We start from the raw sequence: 18,559 nt of genomic DNA, 5'->3' as shown, positions 1-18,559 counted from the left end.
TAGTTGATTCGTAAGGAAATAATGAGTTAAGGACCAACAAATGAATGTGCATTGTGATATTGTGACGTTCATTACAAATTTACAATTTGATATGCTGGTAATTTTGATGCACAATGCTTCATTTGGACACGTTGGCCAAGAACAAAAAAGAAAAGAAGCTAAAAGCCAAATAACAGGAAAAAAAAGTATTTATGATTGTGACTTTGAAACCTGGTTAGCAATTCGGAATACGGTAAAAATCGATCTTTGAAATAATTCGTGAATTATTTAAAGTGATTCAAAAAAAAGATGAAAAAAGGTTAAATATTCGGGTCAAAAAATATTTTCACGATTTGGGTTTTACCATACCCGAAACCAATACCGCAATTATTATATGTTTAATTAATACGCATTTTAAATGTTTGGTTGCAAAAATTCGGAAGTAAAAAATTCGTGATATTATATTAGTACATATTAATAATAGTTGTCATTCTTTACAAAATAACAAACATATCTAAACAATTTAACTACAAAAATATTGAAACCAATTGAATAGTCTACATAGGTACCTTCATTTATTTGTTCTTGGATTGAAATTACCGTTCAAATTTTAAAATACACACACACCATGATATGACAATTTAAATATTGTCCAAAAAATATAAAAGCAAAGCTTTTGGATTAATTTATCATTAAAAATGTAAGAGTGATGGACTTAAAGTAAGAGTGAGGACATAAAATACATAAAAAATAACAAAAATACACCCGAATTTTCATTTTTTTTTTATCCGAATTTTTCGGCAAAAATTCGTATTATTCGTTTCAAAGCAAAAAATCGCGAATTATTACGAATCTTTCAAACATTCAGAAGTATTATACGTTTTACCCTTCAAAAATTCAATTCGTGAATTATTCGGTGAATTGCTAAGGCTTTGAAATCACACAGCCTCACTGATAAAAATGTTAATTATGCTATTTTTTTTTTAGTATGTCTTCAGTGCGCGAGATGTATAGGCCTTTGGATCAGTACTTCTTTGTTGAAATACACCCTCACTTTTATGTGTGAGTGGCCCAGATTTACCCTCACTTTTTTCTCTCCTGCGCACCCTAGATTTATTTTTTTTTTATTTATTTTTTTTTTGTTGAAAACTAAGCTAATTATGCTAATATTGATCTTATATATTATGTTAGTTTTTTACATTGCCAAAAAAGAATGTCCCCTATTGGGTTACCAATGGGATTTTCTTTTATTTCACCAGATACACCTCCTGGCCACATGTTTCAATGATTTGAAGAGATTCCGCCTGAAGAAGATGAATAAGCAAGAGAATAATGGGAAGAACCGTGAAAATGTAATTGAGCAGAAGATACCGATGATGAGTATGAGGGCTCATTCAAATTCTTCGTTGAGTTACTACCAGGCTTGTTTGCCTCAATCCCTGCTGAGGACTCGTGTTGAATCTCCCTTTAGCAGTGCAGCAACGTCTTTCATTGTGGGTCGATCTTCGGCACGGTTACTCGCACATAATAGTGAGATCCCTAAAGCTTGAAGCATTTCTTGAATTTGGGCATCCGGTCGGCCTTGTAATTTTGTATCTATAATCTTAATTGGTTCTTTCTTGCACTTTAGGTGATCACGAACCCATTGAACTATGTGTTGTCCATCTGGAAATGAAGAATCCACTGGCTTCTTTCCTGTAATTAGCTCCAAAAGAACTACTCCAAAGCTGTAAACATCGCTCTTTTCTGTAATTTTTAGCATACATGCACACTCTGCAATTCAAAAAAATCTCAATATATTGTAATGAGACATGATAACAATATAGCTAGACTAGACAACACTTAACACACATGCTAAAATTAAGTAATTACGGGTTAACTGACTGAGAAGAAATGACGGTAATACACACCTGGTGCCATGTAGCCATACGACCCAGCAAATTGTGGATTAGCAGAAAACGATGTACTCTGATCTTCAACAAGTCTTGCAAGACCGAAATCCGCCAAGCAAGCTTCATACCTTTCGCCCAACAGTATATTATGCGCTTTCACGTCACGGTGCAAGATGGCTGGAACACAGTCATGATGCAAATAAGCAAGTCCTTCAGCTACCCCAACTGCTATTTTAATCCTTGCCTCCCATTCCACTGAGCACCCATCATGCAGCATTGCACCCAATGTACCATTCGGCAAGTAGTCGTAAAACAGAAGTTTCGTTTTCCTATTTGCACCCCAGCCCAACAAGCGCACAATATTCCGGTGACGTATTCTTGCCAAAGTAGCAATTTCTGATGAAAATGCCGATGCTGAATACACGTCGGATGATCTGAACCTTTTCACGGCGATAACTGACCCAGACGGAAGATTTGCTTTGTACACCAGCCCTGATCTTCCTTTCCCAATCAAGTTACCCGCCGTCAAACAACTCAGAACGTCAGCAATCGACAAGTCGAGTTTCTGGTACAATGTCACTTCCCATGGCGGACCCACTTCCACATCATCATCAGCATCCGCATTTGTCCCGCTGAAGACACGGCGGAAATTTGTTCCTCGAATAACTATGTAAACCGCAGTCAAAAGAAGCGCGCCAACTGCGCACAAAAGTACCACCATTGCCACTTTAGCACCTTCACTGTGTCTCGCGATGCTTCTGCCTCGAGACTCATAAACACAGTGGTTTCCTGTAAAGCAAAGGTTCGGATTACCAGTGAGGTCACTGAGTGGAAGTTTAGTGAAAAAAGTTGAGTACGGTACTCTCCCCGAGAAATTGTTGTACGAAATGTTGAGAACTACTAGATTTTGTAGCCCAGCTAGAATTCGAAGATCGCCTGTGAGTTGGTTATGAGATAGATCAAGAACTCCCAGCTTATCTAAGCTTGAAAATTCCACCGGGATTTCGCCAGTAAGTTTATTCCAGCTCAAATTCAAAGCGATTTCTAATGCCGGAATTTTACCAAGAGTTCGCGGAATTTCGCCGGAAAATTGATTCCCGCTTAGATCTAGTAGCTGAAGCTTGCTGCAAGAACCTAGCTGTGAAGGAACTGGACCTGAAAATTGATTTTTACAGAAGACCAGCTTAGTGAGCGAACTCAATGATCCAAGACTCGGACTCAAAGTTCCTCCGAGCGAGTTTTCAGAAAAGTCAACGAATTGAAGGGAAACGAGCTGATTGAAACTATCTGGCAATGGTCCGGTTAATGAATTTGAATGTAAGTCGAGAAACGTGAGATTTTGGCAGTTGGAAATTTGGATTGGAATGTTTCCAGATAATCTGTTGGATCCGAGATCCAAGAAATTTAAATTTCGCAAGTTTCCAATCTCTGGCGGAATTGGTCCAGTAATCTTGTTTTCGTTCGCTCTGAATCGGATGAGCGATATGCATTTCCCAATCTCGGGTGGAATTTCACCTGAAAGATTGTTGGAAAGAAGGAGCAATTTGTTGAGCTCTTGCAATTCAAATATTCGTTTTGGTATCGGACCGATGAGATTGTTTTGAGAAAGATCAATGGCTTCAAGATGCTTGCAAAGAGAAATGGATGGTGGAATGGTTCCTTCAAGCCTGTTTTGCCATAAGAATAATAATGTGAGATTTCCAAGCTTACCGATCTCCGAAGGTATCGAACCCGTGATTTGATTGTTATCAAGTTCGATGTGAGTAAGGCTTTGACAGTCTGTGATTTCAGAAGGAATTGAACCAGAGATTTGATTCACACTCAACTGAAGCTCTAACAACGATGTGAAGTTTCCAAAAGTTTGAGGAATGCTCCCACTAAGAGAATTCATTGATATATCAAGTACCAACAATTCGGAGCAGTTACCGAGCTCAGGAGGGATAACACCAACTAAATTGTTCTGCCAGAGGAGTAAGTTTTGAAGATTACGAAGATTCCCCAATCGGGCTGGAACCGATCCTGTGAGAGAGTTTTCGTACATGTAAATGCTTTCTAACTCCGTACAATCTCCGAGTTCTGGAGGAATTTGGCCAGAAATAAGTGCGGTGTATAGGGCTAATGTGTGAAGTTTCTTGAGCTGGCCAAGACTTGGAGGAAGGAAGCCTGAAATGCTAGTCTCAGCAAGTCCTAACATGATCAAATTGCTGCAGTTCCCAATCTCCGAAGGTAAAGCACCTTCAAGATTCTTGTTCCCTCCCGCTCTTAGTACTTCTAGTTTTTTCAGTCTTCCAATGGTACTTGGAATAACACCACTTAACTGGTTATCAAACAAAACCAACCGTTTCAAGCTCCAGAGATTCCCGAATTCGGTCCGGAATGATCCTTCTAGCTGATTTGAATTCAGAAAAAGCATTTCAAGCATACTCAAGCTGCAAATCTCACTTGGGATTTCACCAGTGAGACTATTATCACTCAAGTCTAAGTGAACTAATTCTCCAAGATCAGCAAGCTCTTTAGGAATTGAACCAGTAAGGTTTGTTCCGGACAAGACAAGCTTATTTAACGATTTCAGTGAAGTGAAATTCGAAGGAACATTGCCTAGTAAATCAACATACTTCAAGTTCATTCCAACTACTTCATGGTTGAAGTTGCAAGAGATTCCAAACCAAGCGCATGGATTTTCATCGCTTGGATTCCAATTGTTTAGGGCCTCGGGCGATCTATTCAAGCTCTTCTTCCATGATAAGAGTGCTTCGCCTTGGTCATTGACGGCAAAAGCCGTGAAAGGTGTCAAAAAGGATTGAGAGATGAATAGGAAAAGGAAGGAGGCGAAGAGGCTCCATGGATGGATAAGCATTACTATACTCAGACTGTTTTAAGTGTGAAAGAGAAAAGGGGTCGGATGTAAATATGAGGCAATGAGAGCAGATTGGAGGACAGGAACCAAACCATGTCTTGTAAAGATGATTATAATTTTATATATAAGTTCAAAGACCCAGGATCTCCGGATCCAAGAACAGCTAAGCCATGATGTTTGTGCAGAGAAAGAAAGAGAAATTGGAATTCGGATGCTGCTTTTGGATTTCTTTATGGGAGGAGGAGAGGTGGGGAGAGATGGGAGAGTGACTTTGTCCACATTTCTTAATTTTCTTTATCCCTTTGTGTCACCTTAATTTAGTGATTTAGTCTCAATATAATTGAAAAATAAAAGTTAAAGCATCCCAATTTTGTCGTTCTGAAGATATTACAGCTTTGAAATAACTTAATAGTTGTTCAATCTCAAACTCTTATCCTTCGAAACAAATCTCAAACTCTTATCCTTCGAAACAATAGAATTTGGAATTACGTACATTTGGGTTTGACGATAAATGACATCGTAACTACAAAGAATCTCCCGTAACGGTTCTTGCGCAGCTGATGTTGAAAGGGACTGGTGCAAACCTATGTTTTTATGATTGGTACAGAAAAGCTTACCGTAATTTCTTAATCTTAGTACTTGATTTGCTTCCGATTTTCAGTTTTATTTTTCAATCTTCTGTGATTGACAACATTACCGAATTCAATTTTTAACATTTGCATTTTCTCTCCAGGTGGTTAGAATTCCTTGTAAAAGTGTACTGTGTATGCTTTTTCTTGTTGCAAGTTGTTGTGGTAACTCAATAACTCGATTTGCAAATCCGCAATGCAAATATGTTAGTGAAATTTTATTATTGTTAATGGAAAAGAAAGTTGAGAGAGAAGAGAGTTCGGGTTAGTTAGTTTCGACATCTTCATACGGGATTACTCGCAATAAAAATAGCAGCTTGATTATCAAAAAGCATCTGCATAGGAGAAGGAACAATAATACCCATCTCAGAAAGAAGTGAATGAACCCACATCATCTCACAAGTTGTATGAGTCATAGCTCTATACGCAGCTTCAGCATTGGACAACATTATGTTTCTTGCTACGCCATGTAACAAGATTCCGACCAACAAAGGTACAATACCCAAAAGTGGAACGACGATCAGTACGACTACCAGTCCAGTCAGCATCAGAGTATCCAATAATAGACAGAGACTGTGATTGTATGTACGGTAGACCTTGACCTGGAGAACCCTTCAAATACCTTAGAGCTCGAATAACTGCCTCCCAGTGAGGCGTACGAGGTGCATGCATGAACCGACTAACCACACTAACAATAAATGTAATACTAGGACGAGTAACAGTAAGATAAATCAGCTTTCCAACCATCTCTTATACCGACCAACATCATCAAAAATCTCTCACTGTACATTATCAAGTTTTACAGTGGAATCCATCCATAGGAGTATCAATTGGTCGGGAAGTAAGCATGCCAATCTCTGAAAGCAAATTTGTCACATATTTCCGTTGTGAGAAATAAATATCATCCTTGGATCGAGCAACTTCAATCCCAAGAAAATATCGAAGAAGTTCTAAATCTTTTGTATGAAAATGTCAAACTAAGTAAGACTTCAAATCTGTAATGCCACCAAAATCATCACCAATAATAATAATATCATCAACATAAACAATAAGAACAATAGTACCAGCAGAAAAACGACGAATAAGCACCGAGTAATCAGAAAAAGAACGCTGAAAACCATAACCAATCACAACAGAGCTGAACTTATCAAACCATACCCGAGGTGACTGTTTCAAACCATAAATTGCTTTCCTCAATTGACACGCCATATCTAACTTATCTTGCATAACATATCCAGTTGGCTGATCCATATACATTTCCTCCTATACGTCTCCAAGGGCGGAGATGAAGCCGGTGTTTAGGGTTCGGTGATTCTTCTGATTCATGGTGTTCTCCAATCAAGTTAGTTCTTTATATTTTTAGTTATTAGTTTTATTGCCCACACCAGATGATGGAAGTATAAAATAGGGTTTATGTTTTGCAATATTAATATCATGCTAGTATTCTTTACTTTTCTTCTAGTAGCAGTGTAGTTATTTATAGTTAGGGAAGTATTCTTTGTGTTGCCCTAGAAGGGGTAGCTCAGGGAGTGGCTGCCTAGGGGAAGTATTCTTTGTGTTTGTCTTAAGTGGTGATTCATTGAATAACTGCCTAATTAGGAAGTACTCCTTGATGTTGCTCTCGATAATACATTGAATGGTTGCCCGAGCTTACATTAAAGATAAAAGGAAAGAATATATTAATAGAAATAAGTGCATAAACATAGGAACAATCTTAAGTACGTAGAAATAAGTGTTAATGAGGTTTCATCCAAGAATGCATCAACACTCGCTTGAATGCCTAATTGTAGTCTACTTGTGAAAACAACCATAAAACAAAAGGTCGCGGATCAAAAGCATCGATGGATTCAAATCTTTTGAATTCCCTCTCATATATATAATAAATCACTAGTTTAGTTAGTTTAATTAGCTTAACATTAGTAATCATCAATTCTCTACAACCACTATTTTAAATCTTAAACCCCCTTTTCAATCCTGTTCTTATTCACAATACAACTTAAAAGTTGAACGATATGATATCCTACTCATCCTTTACTCATAGAGGGATAATTAGATTTTGATCTCACATAGTTTCGGTCAACGACATCCATCATCTATCATCTTACATATTCTCTTCCCATCACCATTCCATATAACAAAACTAACTGTGTCAATATTTAGCTTAACTACGGTAACCTTTTATGTTGGGCAATATGCACATGTAGAACAACATCAGTAGAAACAGAAGGAACCTCAAACGAATCAAGTGGCGGTGAAGTGGCATGAACATGAGATGGTGTTGGGGCATATAATGGTGTAGGAACATGTGGTGGCTTAGAAACATGCATTGACGTTGGTGCAGGTGGAAGCTTATGGTGGCTTAGAGCTAGATGAAGGAACTATAACTGGTGGTGGCATGGAAATAGAATCAGATGGTGACACAATATCATGTGATGGTAAAGGATCAGATAAGGACACAGGGTCTGATGGAGATACAATATCAGATGGAGACACAAGATCAGGTGGTGGCAAAGGATTAGGTAAGGACATAAGGTCTGATGGAGACACATGATCAGATGGTGGCACTGGAACAACAATAGGTAAAGAAGTGGAAGGAGGACTAGCAGTGGAAGATGAACCAAGGGTGGAGGAATCATCAATAGTAGGAAGTATTGGAACTAATGGTAGAACCAATGTTTCCTAATGATTATTATAATATGTGTGATGAGACAGTAGAAAACAGTAATAAAGATGTTGTAGCGACCCAAATTATGACAGCTTGGAAGATCAACGACAGATGGGTATGGTAGCGAGATAGAAAGTAAAACAGGGAGCATCTTAACAGGGTCGCGGCTATATGGAAATATAGAGGAGAGGGGGAAGCACATGAGGCACGAGGTCAATGGATGAAGGTCGTGAGTCAAAGGTTAGATTAGCCTGGAGTCAGATAAACACAATCCCCGCGCAGCACAGAATAGAGTATCAGACCTATCGGTATGTACGGAAACCCTACACGTGGCGATATGGAGACTGAGAGATTGATGGACAGATGGATGACCAGGGGTGAACAGAAGGGGGTATAAAGAGAACAGTGAAAGAGAGAGAAAAATGGGGGGAGAAAAGGAAGAGGAGAATAGCGAAAAACAGGAGTGAAAAGCTTAGAGAGAAAAGAGGGTACTACATTTGGCGCCGTCTGTGGGGATAGATCATAGCTAGTAGAGGAATGGCGACAAGGGTGCAGAGAGTAGGGAGACCAAGAAAGGCAGTGGTCACTGAGGAGGAGGTGGAGTTAGTGAGGAGTGACGGAAGAGAGTGAGGCGGTGAAGAGACAATAGTGTCATATTCAGAGGAAATGAGGTTGTTGCATGAGGAGATAGCAAGGCTGAGGGAAGAAAATGAAGGGCTTCGAAGGGAGAAGGAGACTATAGAGGAATCTTAGAGGGAGGTGTCCGAGTCAGAGAAAGAGGAGGATGGGAGACCGAATCTGGTAGATAATGTGGTGATAGGGCTCACAAAAGAGCAAGTTTGAGAAATGATTGCTAACGATCTGAAGGCGAACCTGGAACAAGCCAAACACATAAGTGGGGTGGCAAGCCAGGTGGTGGCAGGACTAAATCGCAACCCGTTGGCTGATGCGGTTTGGAAGTTTGAGGTACCAAAGAGGTTCAACCAACCCAGGTTTGAAAGGTATGAAGGGAAGGGCGACCCGGAGGATCACATCCATCACTTTCGATAGCAGATGCCACTATGGCAAGAACCGCAGTATGATGGGCTGCGATGCATGATGTTTCCAGCAAGCTTGAAAGGGGGAGCTTCTGACTGGTATTACCGGCTACCGACTAAGAGTATAAACAACTTTCAGGAGTTAGAGTAAGCTTTCATAGATCACTTCATTCATCAGAAAAAGCGGGTAGTGGATATCGCAGCGTTATTTAATGTAAGGCAGAGATCTGCGAAGTCGGTGAGGGATTTCTTGTGCAGATTCATGGCAGAGACGTTGAAGGTGGAGAACTTGGATGAAATAACTACAGTAATAGCATTTGAGAGAGGGTTACGGCTGGGAACCAGGGTGCATGAGTCCGTGGCCAAGAATGAGATCGCCACGTTGCATGACTTATACCTGACCTTGCCTCTTTTTGTGTATGTAGATGGTGTATGGTTGTTGAACAAAATAGAAGCCTATCAAAACCTTATTATCCCTCAATAAGTAAAGGATGAGTAGAATATCGTTCCACTTTTAAGTGTATGTTATGTGAAGGACAGGAATGGAAAGGGGGTTTAAGGGATTAAAAACTATGATTGTAGAGATTTTAGATTCTAATGCTAAACTAAACTAAATTAACTAAACTATTGAGAATTTATAAGAGAGGGAATTCAAGAGATTAGAATCCACCAATACTTTTAATTTATGACCTTCTGCTTCATGATTGTTCTTACAAGTAGACTACAATTAGGCAATCGATTGAGTGCCGATGCCCTATTGGACGAAACATCGTTAACAATTAACTCTACTTAAGGTTGTTCCTATGTTTATGCTATTAATATCTTCTTTCCTTTTATGTAAGCTCGGGCAGCCATTCAATGTATTACCGAGAGCAACATCAAGGAGTACTTCCTAATAGGGCGGCCATTCAATGAATCACCATTTAAGACAAACACAAAGAATACTTCCCCTAGGCAGCCACTCCCCGAGCTACCCCTTCTAAGGAAACACAAAGAATACTTCCCTAACTCTAAAGAACTATACTACTAGAAGAAAAGTAAAGAACACTAGCATGATATTAATATTGCAAAACATAAACCTTATTCTATACTTCCATCCCTTGGTGTAGGCAATGAAATTAATAACTAAAAACATAAAGAACTAACTTGATTGAAGAACACCATGAACCAGAAGAATCATTAAACCTTAAGCATCGGCTTCATTTCCTCTCTTGAAGGAGAAGATTAGCCTTCCATATAGAAGGAAGAACACGAAGAACGATAAGAAGAAGAGTCAAAGAATATAAGACTAGAAAGACTAATTTATTAAAACTCAGCTAGTTAAAACCGATATTTTATTATTAATCTCTCTCTGCCTCAAGTTATGGAGACAAGAATATAAGTGAATTGGCCAATTACATGAGGCATTTAGGTCTTTTATTTATAAAGGTTACAATGAGGTCTAGAAGCATTCCAAACCGTCATTTGTTTCCTAATACAAATAGACTTCTTTCAGAGTCCAACTTCGTCTCCAAAACTGAGAAGGAATTGGCTACAGTGTCGATCCATACGTCTTGATGCACTATTCATGTATCTCAGACGCAATCAATGCGTCCCAGACGCGTAAGCCTATTTTGTCTCTTTTGCTCTATCCTTCTATCCTCTTTTGTAGGCTTTGGTCCAAGCAACGAATTCTTTGGCCTTGGGCTTCCAAATAGGCTTTAAAATTGGTCCAAGTTGCATCTTTAATAGCTCAAATTCCTTGGCCTTCTCCATGATTGTCCACGGGCTTTCCATGTGATCCTTAATGCTCCGAATTGCTCCGTTTTACCCCTTTTTCTCTAATATTCCACAAAAGTCTCTCTTGCACCTGTAGAATCATAAAACATAACTTACAAACACTATTAGTCCACTAAGATGGCTAAACAAGAGGCATAATCGAGGTTTAAATAGCACTTTTTGAGCACTTATCAATACCCGAGGGTAGAGAAATATATAAGGTACGAGGATACTATGCAGAAAGAAATGAAGAGACCAGGGAAGGTAGTATTGTCATTGGAAAGAAATGAGGACGACCGAAGGTATGAAGCGTCGTATAAGGGAAGCAATAGGTATCACGGGAATTCATCGCAGCCAGAAAGAGGCAGAGAAGAGACCCGAAAGGAGAATAGAGAGAAGAAACCTTACCAGGAGATGGAACAGGCAGTGGTGAATAGGCCGGTGGACGAGATATTGCCATTAATTCAAAATTTACAAGGTTACAAAGGGCCCCGAAAAAATCCCGTGGAAATACTGGGCAAGTCTTATTGTGCCTACCATCAGATATAGAACTATGAGACGAATGACTGCTACACATTAAAGTGGTTAGTACAAAGGATGATAGGGAAGGGATTGTTGAAGGAGTTTGAAATAGAGAAGGGGAAAGAGGAGTAGGTACCAAATCAGGGGAGGATATTGGGAACGATCAATGTGATTTTTAGTCGAGAAGTTTTGAGTCATAATGCACACTGAGACAAGATAAGACAAACAATGAGTATCCAACAAGTTAACGAGGCACCAGGATAGTCACAACCATCTCCTTGGTCCGTGATAAGTGCTCAAAAAGTGATATTTAACCCTCAATTATGCCTCTTGTTTAGCTATCTTAGTGGACTAATAGTGTTTGTAAGTTATGTTTTATGATTCTACAGGTGAAAGAGAGAGTTTTGTGGAATATTAGAGAAAAAGGTGTAAAACGGAGCAATTCAGAGCATTAAGAATCACATGAGAAGCCCGTGGACAATCATGGAGAAGGCCAAGGAATTGGAGCTATTAAAGATACGACTTGGACCTATTTTAAAGCCTATTTAGAAGACCAAGGCCAAAGAATTCATTGCTTAATGGAGAAGGCCAAGGAATTGGAGCTATTAAAGATACGACTTGAACCTATTTTAAAGCCTATTTAGAAGCCTAAGGCCAAAGAATTCGTTGCTTGGACCAAAGCCTGCAAAAGAGGATAGAAGGATAGAGCAGAAGAGACAAAATATGCTTATGCGTCTGGGACGCATTGATTGCGTCTGAGATACATGAATAGTGCATCAAGACGCATGGATCGACACTGTAGCCAATTTCTTCTCAGTTTTGGAGATGAAGTTGGACTCTGAAAGAAGTCTATTTGTATTTGGAAACAAATGACGGTTTGGAATGCTTCTAGAGCTCATTGTAACCTCTATAAATAGAGGACCTAAGTGCCTCACATAATTGGCCAATTCACTTATATTTTTGTCTCCAGAACTTGAGGCAAAAAGAGATTAATAATAAAAGATCGGTTTTAACTAGCTGAGTCTTAATAAATTAGCCTTTCTAGTCTTATGTTCTTCAACTCTTCTTCTTCTCGTTCTTCGTGTTCTTCCTTCTTTATGGAAGGCTAATATTCTCCTTCAAGGGAGGAGATGAAGCCGATGCTTAAGGTTTAATGATTCTTCTGGTTCATGGTGTTCTTTAATTTGGTTAGTTCTTTATGTTTTTAGTTATTAATTCCATTGCCCACACCAGGGGATGGAAGTATAAAATAGGGTTTATGTTATGCAATATTAATATCATGCTAGTGTTCTTTACTTTTCTTATAGTAGTATAGTTCTTTAGAGTTAGGGAAGTATTCTTTATGTTGCCTTAGAAGGAGTAGCTCAGGGAGTGGCTGCCTAGGGGAAGTATTCTTTGTGTTTGCCTTAAGTGGTGATTCATTGAATGGCCGCCCTATTAGGAAGTACTCCTTGATGTTGCTCTCGATAATACATTGAATAGCTGCCCGAGATTACATAAAAGGAAAGAAGATATTAATACCATAAAACATAGGAACAACCTTAAGTAGAGTTAATTGTTAACGATGTTTCGTCAAAGAGGGCATTGGCACTCGCTCGATTGCCTAATTGTAGTCTACATGTAAGAACAACCATGAAGTAGAAGGTCATAGATTAAAAGTATTAGTAGATTCTAATCTCTTGAATTCCCTCTCTTATAAATTCTCAATAGTTTAGTTAATTTAGTTTAGTTTAGCATTAGAATCTAAAATCTCTACAATCATAGTTTTAAATCCTTTAAACCCCTTTTCCAGTCCTATCCTTCACATAACATACACTTAAAAGTGGAACGATGCCCTACTCATCCTTTACTTATTAAGGGATAATTAGGTTTTGATACGCTTCTATTTTGTTCAACGACCATACACCATCTACATACACAAAAAGAGGAAGGTCAGTCCGCGAATGGAAAGGGGAGCATCGTATTTACTAACGCGGACCTTAAGGTCATCGACTCCCCGCACGAGGACGCATTAGTAATCACGGTGGCGATGGGCAATTACATGGTAAAAAGGGTGTTGGTGGATTGCGGCAGTGTTGTAGATTTGTTGTTTAGAGGGGCAATGGAAGAGATGAAGATAGACAGGAAGCAGCTAAGACCATCATAGAAAAATCTGTACTGGTTTAACGGAAGCATGACATAGCCTTTGAAGAATGCAGGGGCCACTTTCCAGCGATTGGGAAAGAAATTGTTTGAGAGCAAGATTCGGAAGGGAATGGAAATATACATAGATGATATGGTGGAAAAGAGTATGTCAGAAGAGGAGCATTTAGAGGGGCTGAAGGAGACATTCAGAATACTGCGGATGCATAACTTGAAGTTCAATCCAGATAAATGCAAGTTTGGAGTGACCACTGGGAAGTTTTTAGGTTAAATTGTTACTCACCGGGGAATAGAGCCTAACCCTGAGCAGATTAGAGCCTTGGTGGAGATGCCCTCGCCGCAGAACGTCAAAGAAGTGCAGCGCCTGGTGGGAAGGGTCGCAGCGTTAAATAGATTCATTTTAAAATCGTTAGACAAATGTAGGCCGCTATACCGGTTGTTAAGGGGTACGCCGGATTTTGTATGGACCGCGAAATGCGAAAAGGCATTTCAGGAGTTGAAGAGTTATTTGGGAAAGGCACCTTTATTGTCGTGACCGGAATATGGGGAAAAATTATACTTGTATCTGGGGGTCACGAAGTATGCGATTAGTTCGGTCCTCGTCCGGGTCGTGGATAAGATAGAGAATGCGATATATTTCAAGAGCAAAACCTTATTGGATGCTGAGACTGATAAGAGCCCAAAACAATAATACTTTTAGACCAATTATACGAGTAATAAATAAAAGTTAATGCTGATTACGTGCTTTTATATATTTCAGACATTAAAGTCAATTATGTGCAGAAATGTGCCACTTTGGCGAGATAAAGGAGCAAGGGTTGGTTGCTAAGAAGTTCTGTGATTAAAGACAAAGATTCAAGGAGAAAAATCCTTCATAAAGCCCAATCAAAAGCTGAAAAGTCAAAGTCAACGCGGGCAGAAACAACACACAAAAGTCAGCAGAACTTCTGAAGACCGTATCTTTGGACTCAGGCCTCGGAATTGGGTGTACTTTATGTCAAAACGACCAGCTCAGAAAGAGCTTTCCAATAGTTCAAACCTTGATTCAATCAGAGAAGCAAAAGTGGACAAAAAGTCTATTGAAGTCAAAGCTAGCTGAAAAGGGCTATGTGGACTGAAGAAATTGGGCTTTGGGCTCGATTTTCCGGCCCAAAACATGGTTCCTCAGCCCATGCACAAAAATATGGATTTGGTCTCCTCCATTTCCACACACAAGACTTAGCTATTAAGAGATACTTAGTTTAGGTAGAAAGTAGCCATTAGCATAGTTCTAGATCTAGTTTTCTTTCAATTAATTAGTTTTTCTATTACCTTGTTTTAATTTAGATTATTAAATGATTGTTAATTCTTATTTAGATTAATAAAAATAATTAGTTCTTCATAATTTCAGCTTTTGTTATTTAAAATTACTTATATCTAATTTTGATTCTTAGTTATTAATCATTTCTTAGTTGTTAAGTTAGATTTGAATTATTGATTAGTTCAATTTAGTAAAGTTAGAACCTTTATATGATGTCTTGTTTGAATTCCATGAGAAATGATAGTTTGATGAATCAAGGCTAAACCTCCATTAGAGGGGTTTGATAAAGCTTTGATGAAAACTTGAATGTGTAGTGTAGAATCGTTATAAGAGTCTATTCCACTCTAGAAGGTAGTTGGTTCGACATGAGAATGGGTAGAACTTCCTCACATGCTAGTCATTAGTTGGTAGAGATTGCCATGAATGATTAGGGATTAGAACAACCAATTCTTATCGTAAGAATGTAAGAATTTGATTACAATAATCTATGCTAGTTTATTAAGTTGGATTCAAGGTGGATTCAATCCCCCCTAATTCTTTTTCTAGATTTAAACCTTAGTATTTCCGTCATTTCGTTATTCGTATCTTGTTAGTTGAATTCACATTGTAGTATAAATTCCCACCATTACTCTCACTAACTTTGGCTAGGACTGATAATATTAGAAAACATTGAATGCTAAAGAACAAGGAATGGAACAAATCTTTTACTCCACTCTATTTCGATAGATTCGAGAGTAGAATAAATCTTTGATAAACAGTCTTCGTTAAGTTTTAGTTTTACTTGCGTTTAAGTTTCATCGCTTATTTGTGAGTAAAACTATTCATTTTCCATTTATCAAATGGCGCCGCTGCCATCTTCCACTTCTAGTTCCATAACCCACCCACCCTTGTTTGATTCTAACTGTGGTTGTCCGTTTCAGCACTGATATTTTTCTCACAGAATTACACGGAGTGTAACCCGCGCCCTAGGCAAGCTAAATTGGAGTACCACTCATGCCCAAACGCCTGGAACTAAAGTTTTTAGCTGAAGCCAGCCAGCTTGCCAAGGCAAAACTTCGAAGGCCCCATTTGAAGCGCTGGAACTTGAGTTTTTACCGAAATACCAGCTCTACCAAGGCAAAGTTCGAGCACCCCCCGAGCTGAAGCGCCTGGAGCTCCAATTTTGACCTGAGCTCGACCCGTGCCCTACCTAGGCCTATTCTGAGCGCGACCCATGCCCTCTGCTGAAACTGCCCGATTTTCGTAGGTTTGTTTCAAACTTCCATTTCTTCAAGGTTTTCAGTGTTCTAACTTGTTATATACACTGAGCACGCGTATACAAGACGCTATTCATAAGTGAAGCAAGGAGGCATTCAGGTACTTCTTTCTTCAACACCTTGCATCTCCTGTTAGAGGTTCATACTAGCATATCAGGATTGTTTGGAGTGTTGTCGTATTTAGTTAAGATTGGTCTTACCCTTGCATGAGATTAAGGTCAGGCAGAAGAAAAACGCCTAACGTAATCAACCGACAACGTCAACAAACATGCCTTTCTAGTATACTACTGACTACACCTCTAACTAATATACCACACACCACACTTGAAATAATGGCTGAAGAAAGAGAGTCTCCTCTCTCTGACTTTTACAAAGCCTTGAACGATAGCCCAAAATCTTGTATCGTTCTATCAGACCTAGTGGGAGATTTCCGAATCCCCCAAAATATATTTAATTTGTTACCCGTTTTTCATGGGTTAGACCATGAAAAACCTTATCAGCACATGCGTAGGATTGACCAAGTCCTTACTACATTCCACCATCTTACAGTTGGTGCTGAACAAATTAAACTGAGGGTGTTTCCTTTCACCTTAGCCGATAAGGGTGGCGTTTTGGTTAACTGCCCAAGCACTTAATTCTGTAGACTCGTGGGCTAAACTTGTTCAACTATTTATGGAACATTTTTACCCACCACTGAAGACCGATGAAATGCTTTCCAAGATTCATTTCTTTCGACAGAATCCTCATGAATCATTTTCAGAGGCTTGGAATCGTTTCACCGATCTTCTTATAGAGTGTCCATACCATAACCTCGCGAAAGACACGTTAGTTCGTGCCTTTTTCAAAGGACTTCTACACCACCATAAAGAAGTCCTTGACATAATGAATGGGGGTAGTTTCCTAAGTAAGGGAGCCTTAGAGGCTTATAAATTTTTAGAAGATCTAACTAAGCGTAATAATAACTGGGGGGGGGGGGGGTAGTGATGATATCTCCCGTTCTGCTAGTTCTTCTACAATAGTTAAAGCCGCTGGTATGTTTGAGGTGAAACCTGATCCTAAACTAAAAAATTTAATCGAATCTCTCACTAAAAAGGTAGAGGCTATTTCTGTTAAACAAAAGTCTATTCCCGTCATGAATGTCAACACTAATCCATGTAATTTCTGTTTGAGTCCAGAGCATCCCGACTCCTATTGTCCTCTTGCTTACGAACAACAAACATTACAACAAGATAACGTTTGCTCAATTAATAGTTATCCTATTCCTAACGCCCCTTGGAGACAACACTCTAACTTCAGTTGGAGAAATAATCAACAAGTAACACCTCCAGGGTTTAATAATCAAAATGTTAGGCAAACAAACAATTATAACCAAGCGCCACCACGACAAGGTCAAGGACAAGGTCAGGGAAATTATAATAATTATAACAATAATAATTATAATTCTAATAGAGGTATCGTTTTGGTTAATAATAATAACTATCAAAATCCACCCATTAATAATCAACGTGACATAGTTCCTATCACACAACCTACAACTAGCACTCCTCCACAACCGGATCGTTTCGACGCCTTTATGCAATCTCAATAACAGATTTTACAAGCCATCCAACTTTCCTTACAGCAGTTTGCTCAAGAGAAAGTACAACCCAAAGGTGTGTTTCCAGGACAAGCAATAACTAATCCTAAAATAACAAACACAGCCTTTGAGGTGAACGGTAATACTAGTACGGAAAATGCAAATGTAGGTGAGCTAAATGCCATCACCACTCTCCGTTCTGGGAGAGTGGTTGATAACAACGTAACTATGCCTATAGTTACCAGTTGTCCCTACACCAGAGATTGATCCAGATACTGAAATAGAAACTGAAGAGCCTACCCCTGTAGAGGTACCAGTTAAACCACAACCTAAGAAACAGAAAGCAAAGGTTAGACAACTAATTGATCCATACGCTAAATATAGAAAGAAACCACCGTTTCCCCAGAAATTAGCTATGTTAAACAGGGATACAAACTTTGATGAGATTAGGGAAGTTTTCAAAAATCTAACGATAAACCTACCCTTTCTCGAAGCAATTAAAAAATTACCACACCACGTTAAGTTTCTTAAAGAGTTGTGCACTACTAGGCGTAAGACAAAGATTCCTAAAGACACCTTTTTAACTGAACAATTTCCAATTTTAACAGAACACAATGGAATCATTAAGTACAATGACCCTGGTCGTCCTACTGTATAATGCACTTTAGGGGATACTCACATGACCACTACTTTATTAGACCTGGGGGCGAGTGTTAACTTACTCCCTTATTATTTATATAAACAAATACGTCTATAGGAAATGCAACCTACAACAATGGCGTTGCAATTAGCTGATAGGTCTATCAAGTATCTTAAGGGTGCAGTGGAAAATGTGCTGGTTAAGGTTCAGGATTTCTACTATCCTGTGGATTTTGTTATCCTCGATGCAGAAGTCACTAACGACTCTGTTCTAATCATTTTAGGGCGCCCTTTCTTGTCAACTACC

At 39.0% G+C, this 18,559-nt stretch overlaps 1 protein-coding gene across 1 annotated transcript; it reads right to left on the bottom strand.

The window, feature by feature from the left end:
- Positions 1-1,137: 1,137 nt before the first annotated feature.
- LOC147524078 (uncharacterized) lies at positions 1,138-5,082 on the bottom strand. Its single transcript, XM_086601788.1, is given in 3 exon segments — positions 1,138-1,443; positions 1,445-1,752; positions 1,890-5,082. Coding segments are annotated over 3 exon segments (3,330 nt in total). The 5' UTR covers positions 4,729-5,082; the 3' UTR covers positions 1,138-1,260.
- Between the last annotated feature and the right edge of the window lie 13,477 nt (positions 5,083-18,559).

Source organism: Coptis chinensis, chromosome 1 (assembly GCF_015680905.1).
Source record: "Coptis chinensis isolate HL-2020 chromosome 1, ASM1568090v1, whole genome shotgun sequence".
Classification (NCBI taxonomy): Eukaryota; Viridiplantae; Streptophyta; class Magnoliopsida; order Ranunculales; family Ranunculaceae; genus Coptis; species Coptis chinensis.
The sequence above is the reverse complement of the archived record's forward strand: the minus strand, read 5'-3'. Positions and strand labels throughout refer to the sequence as shown.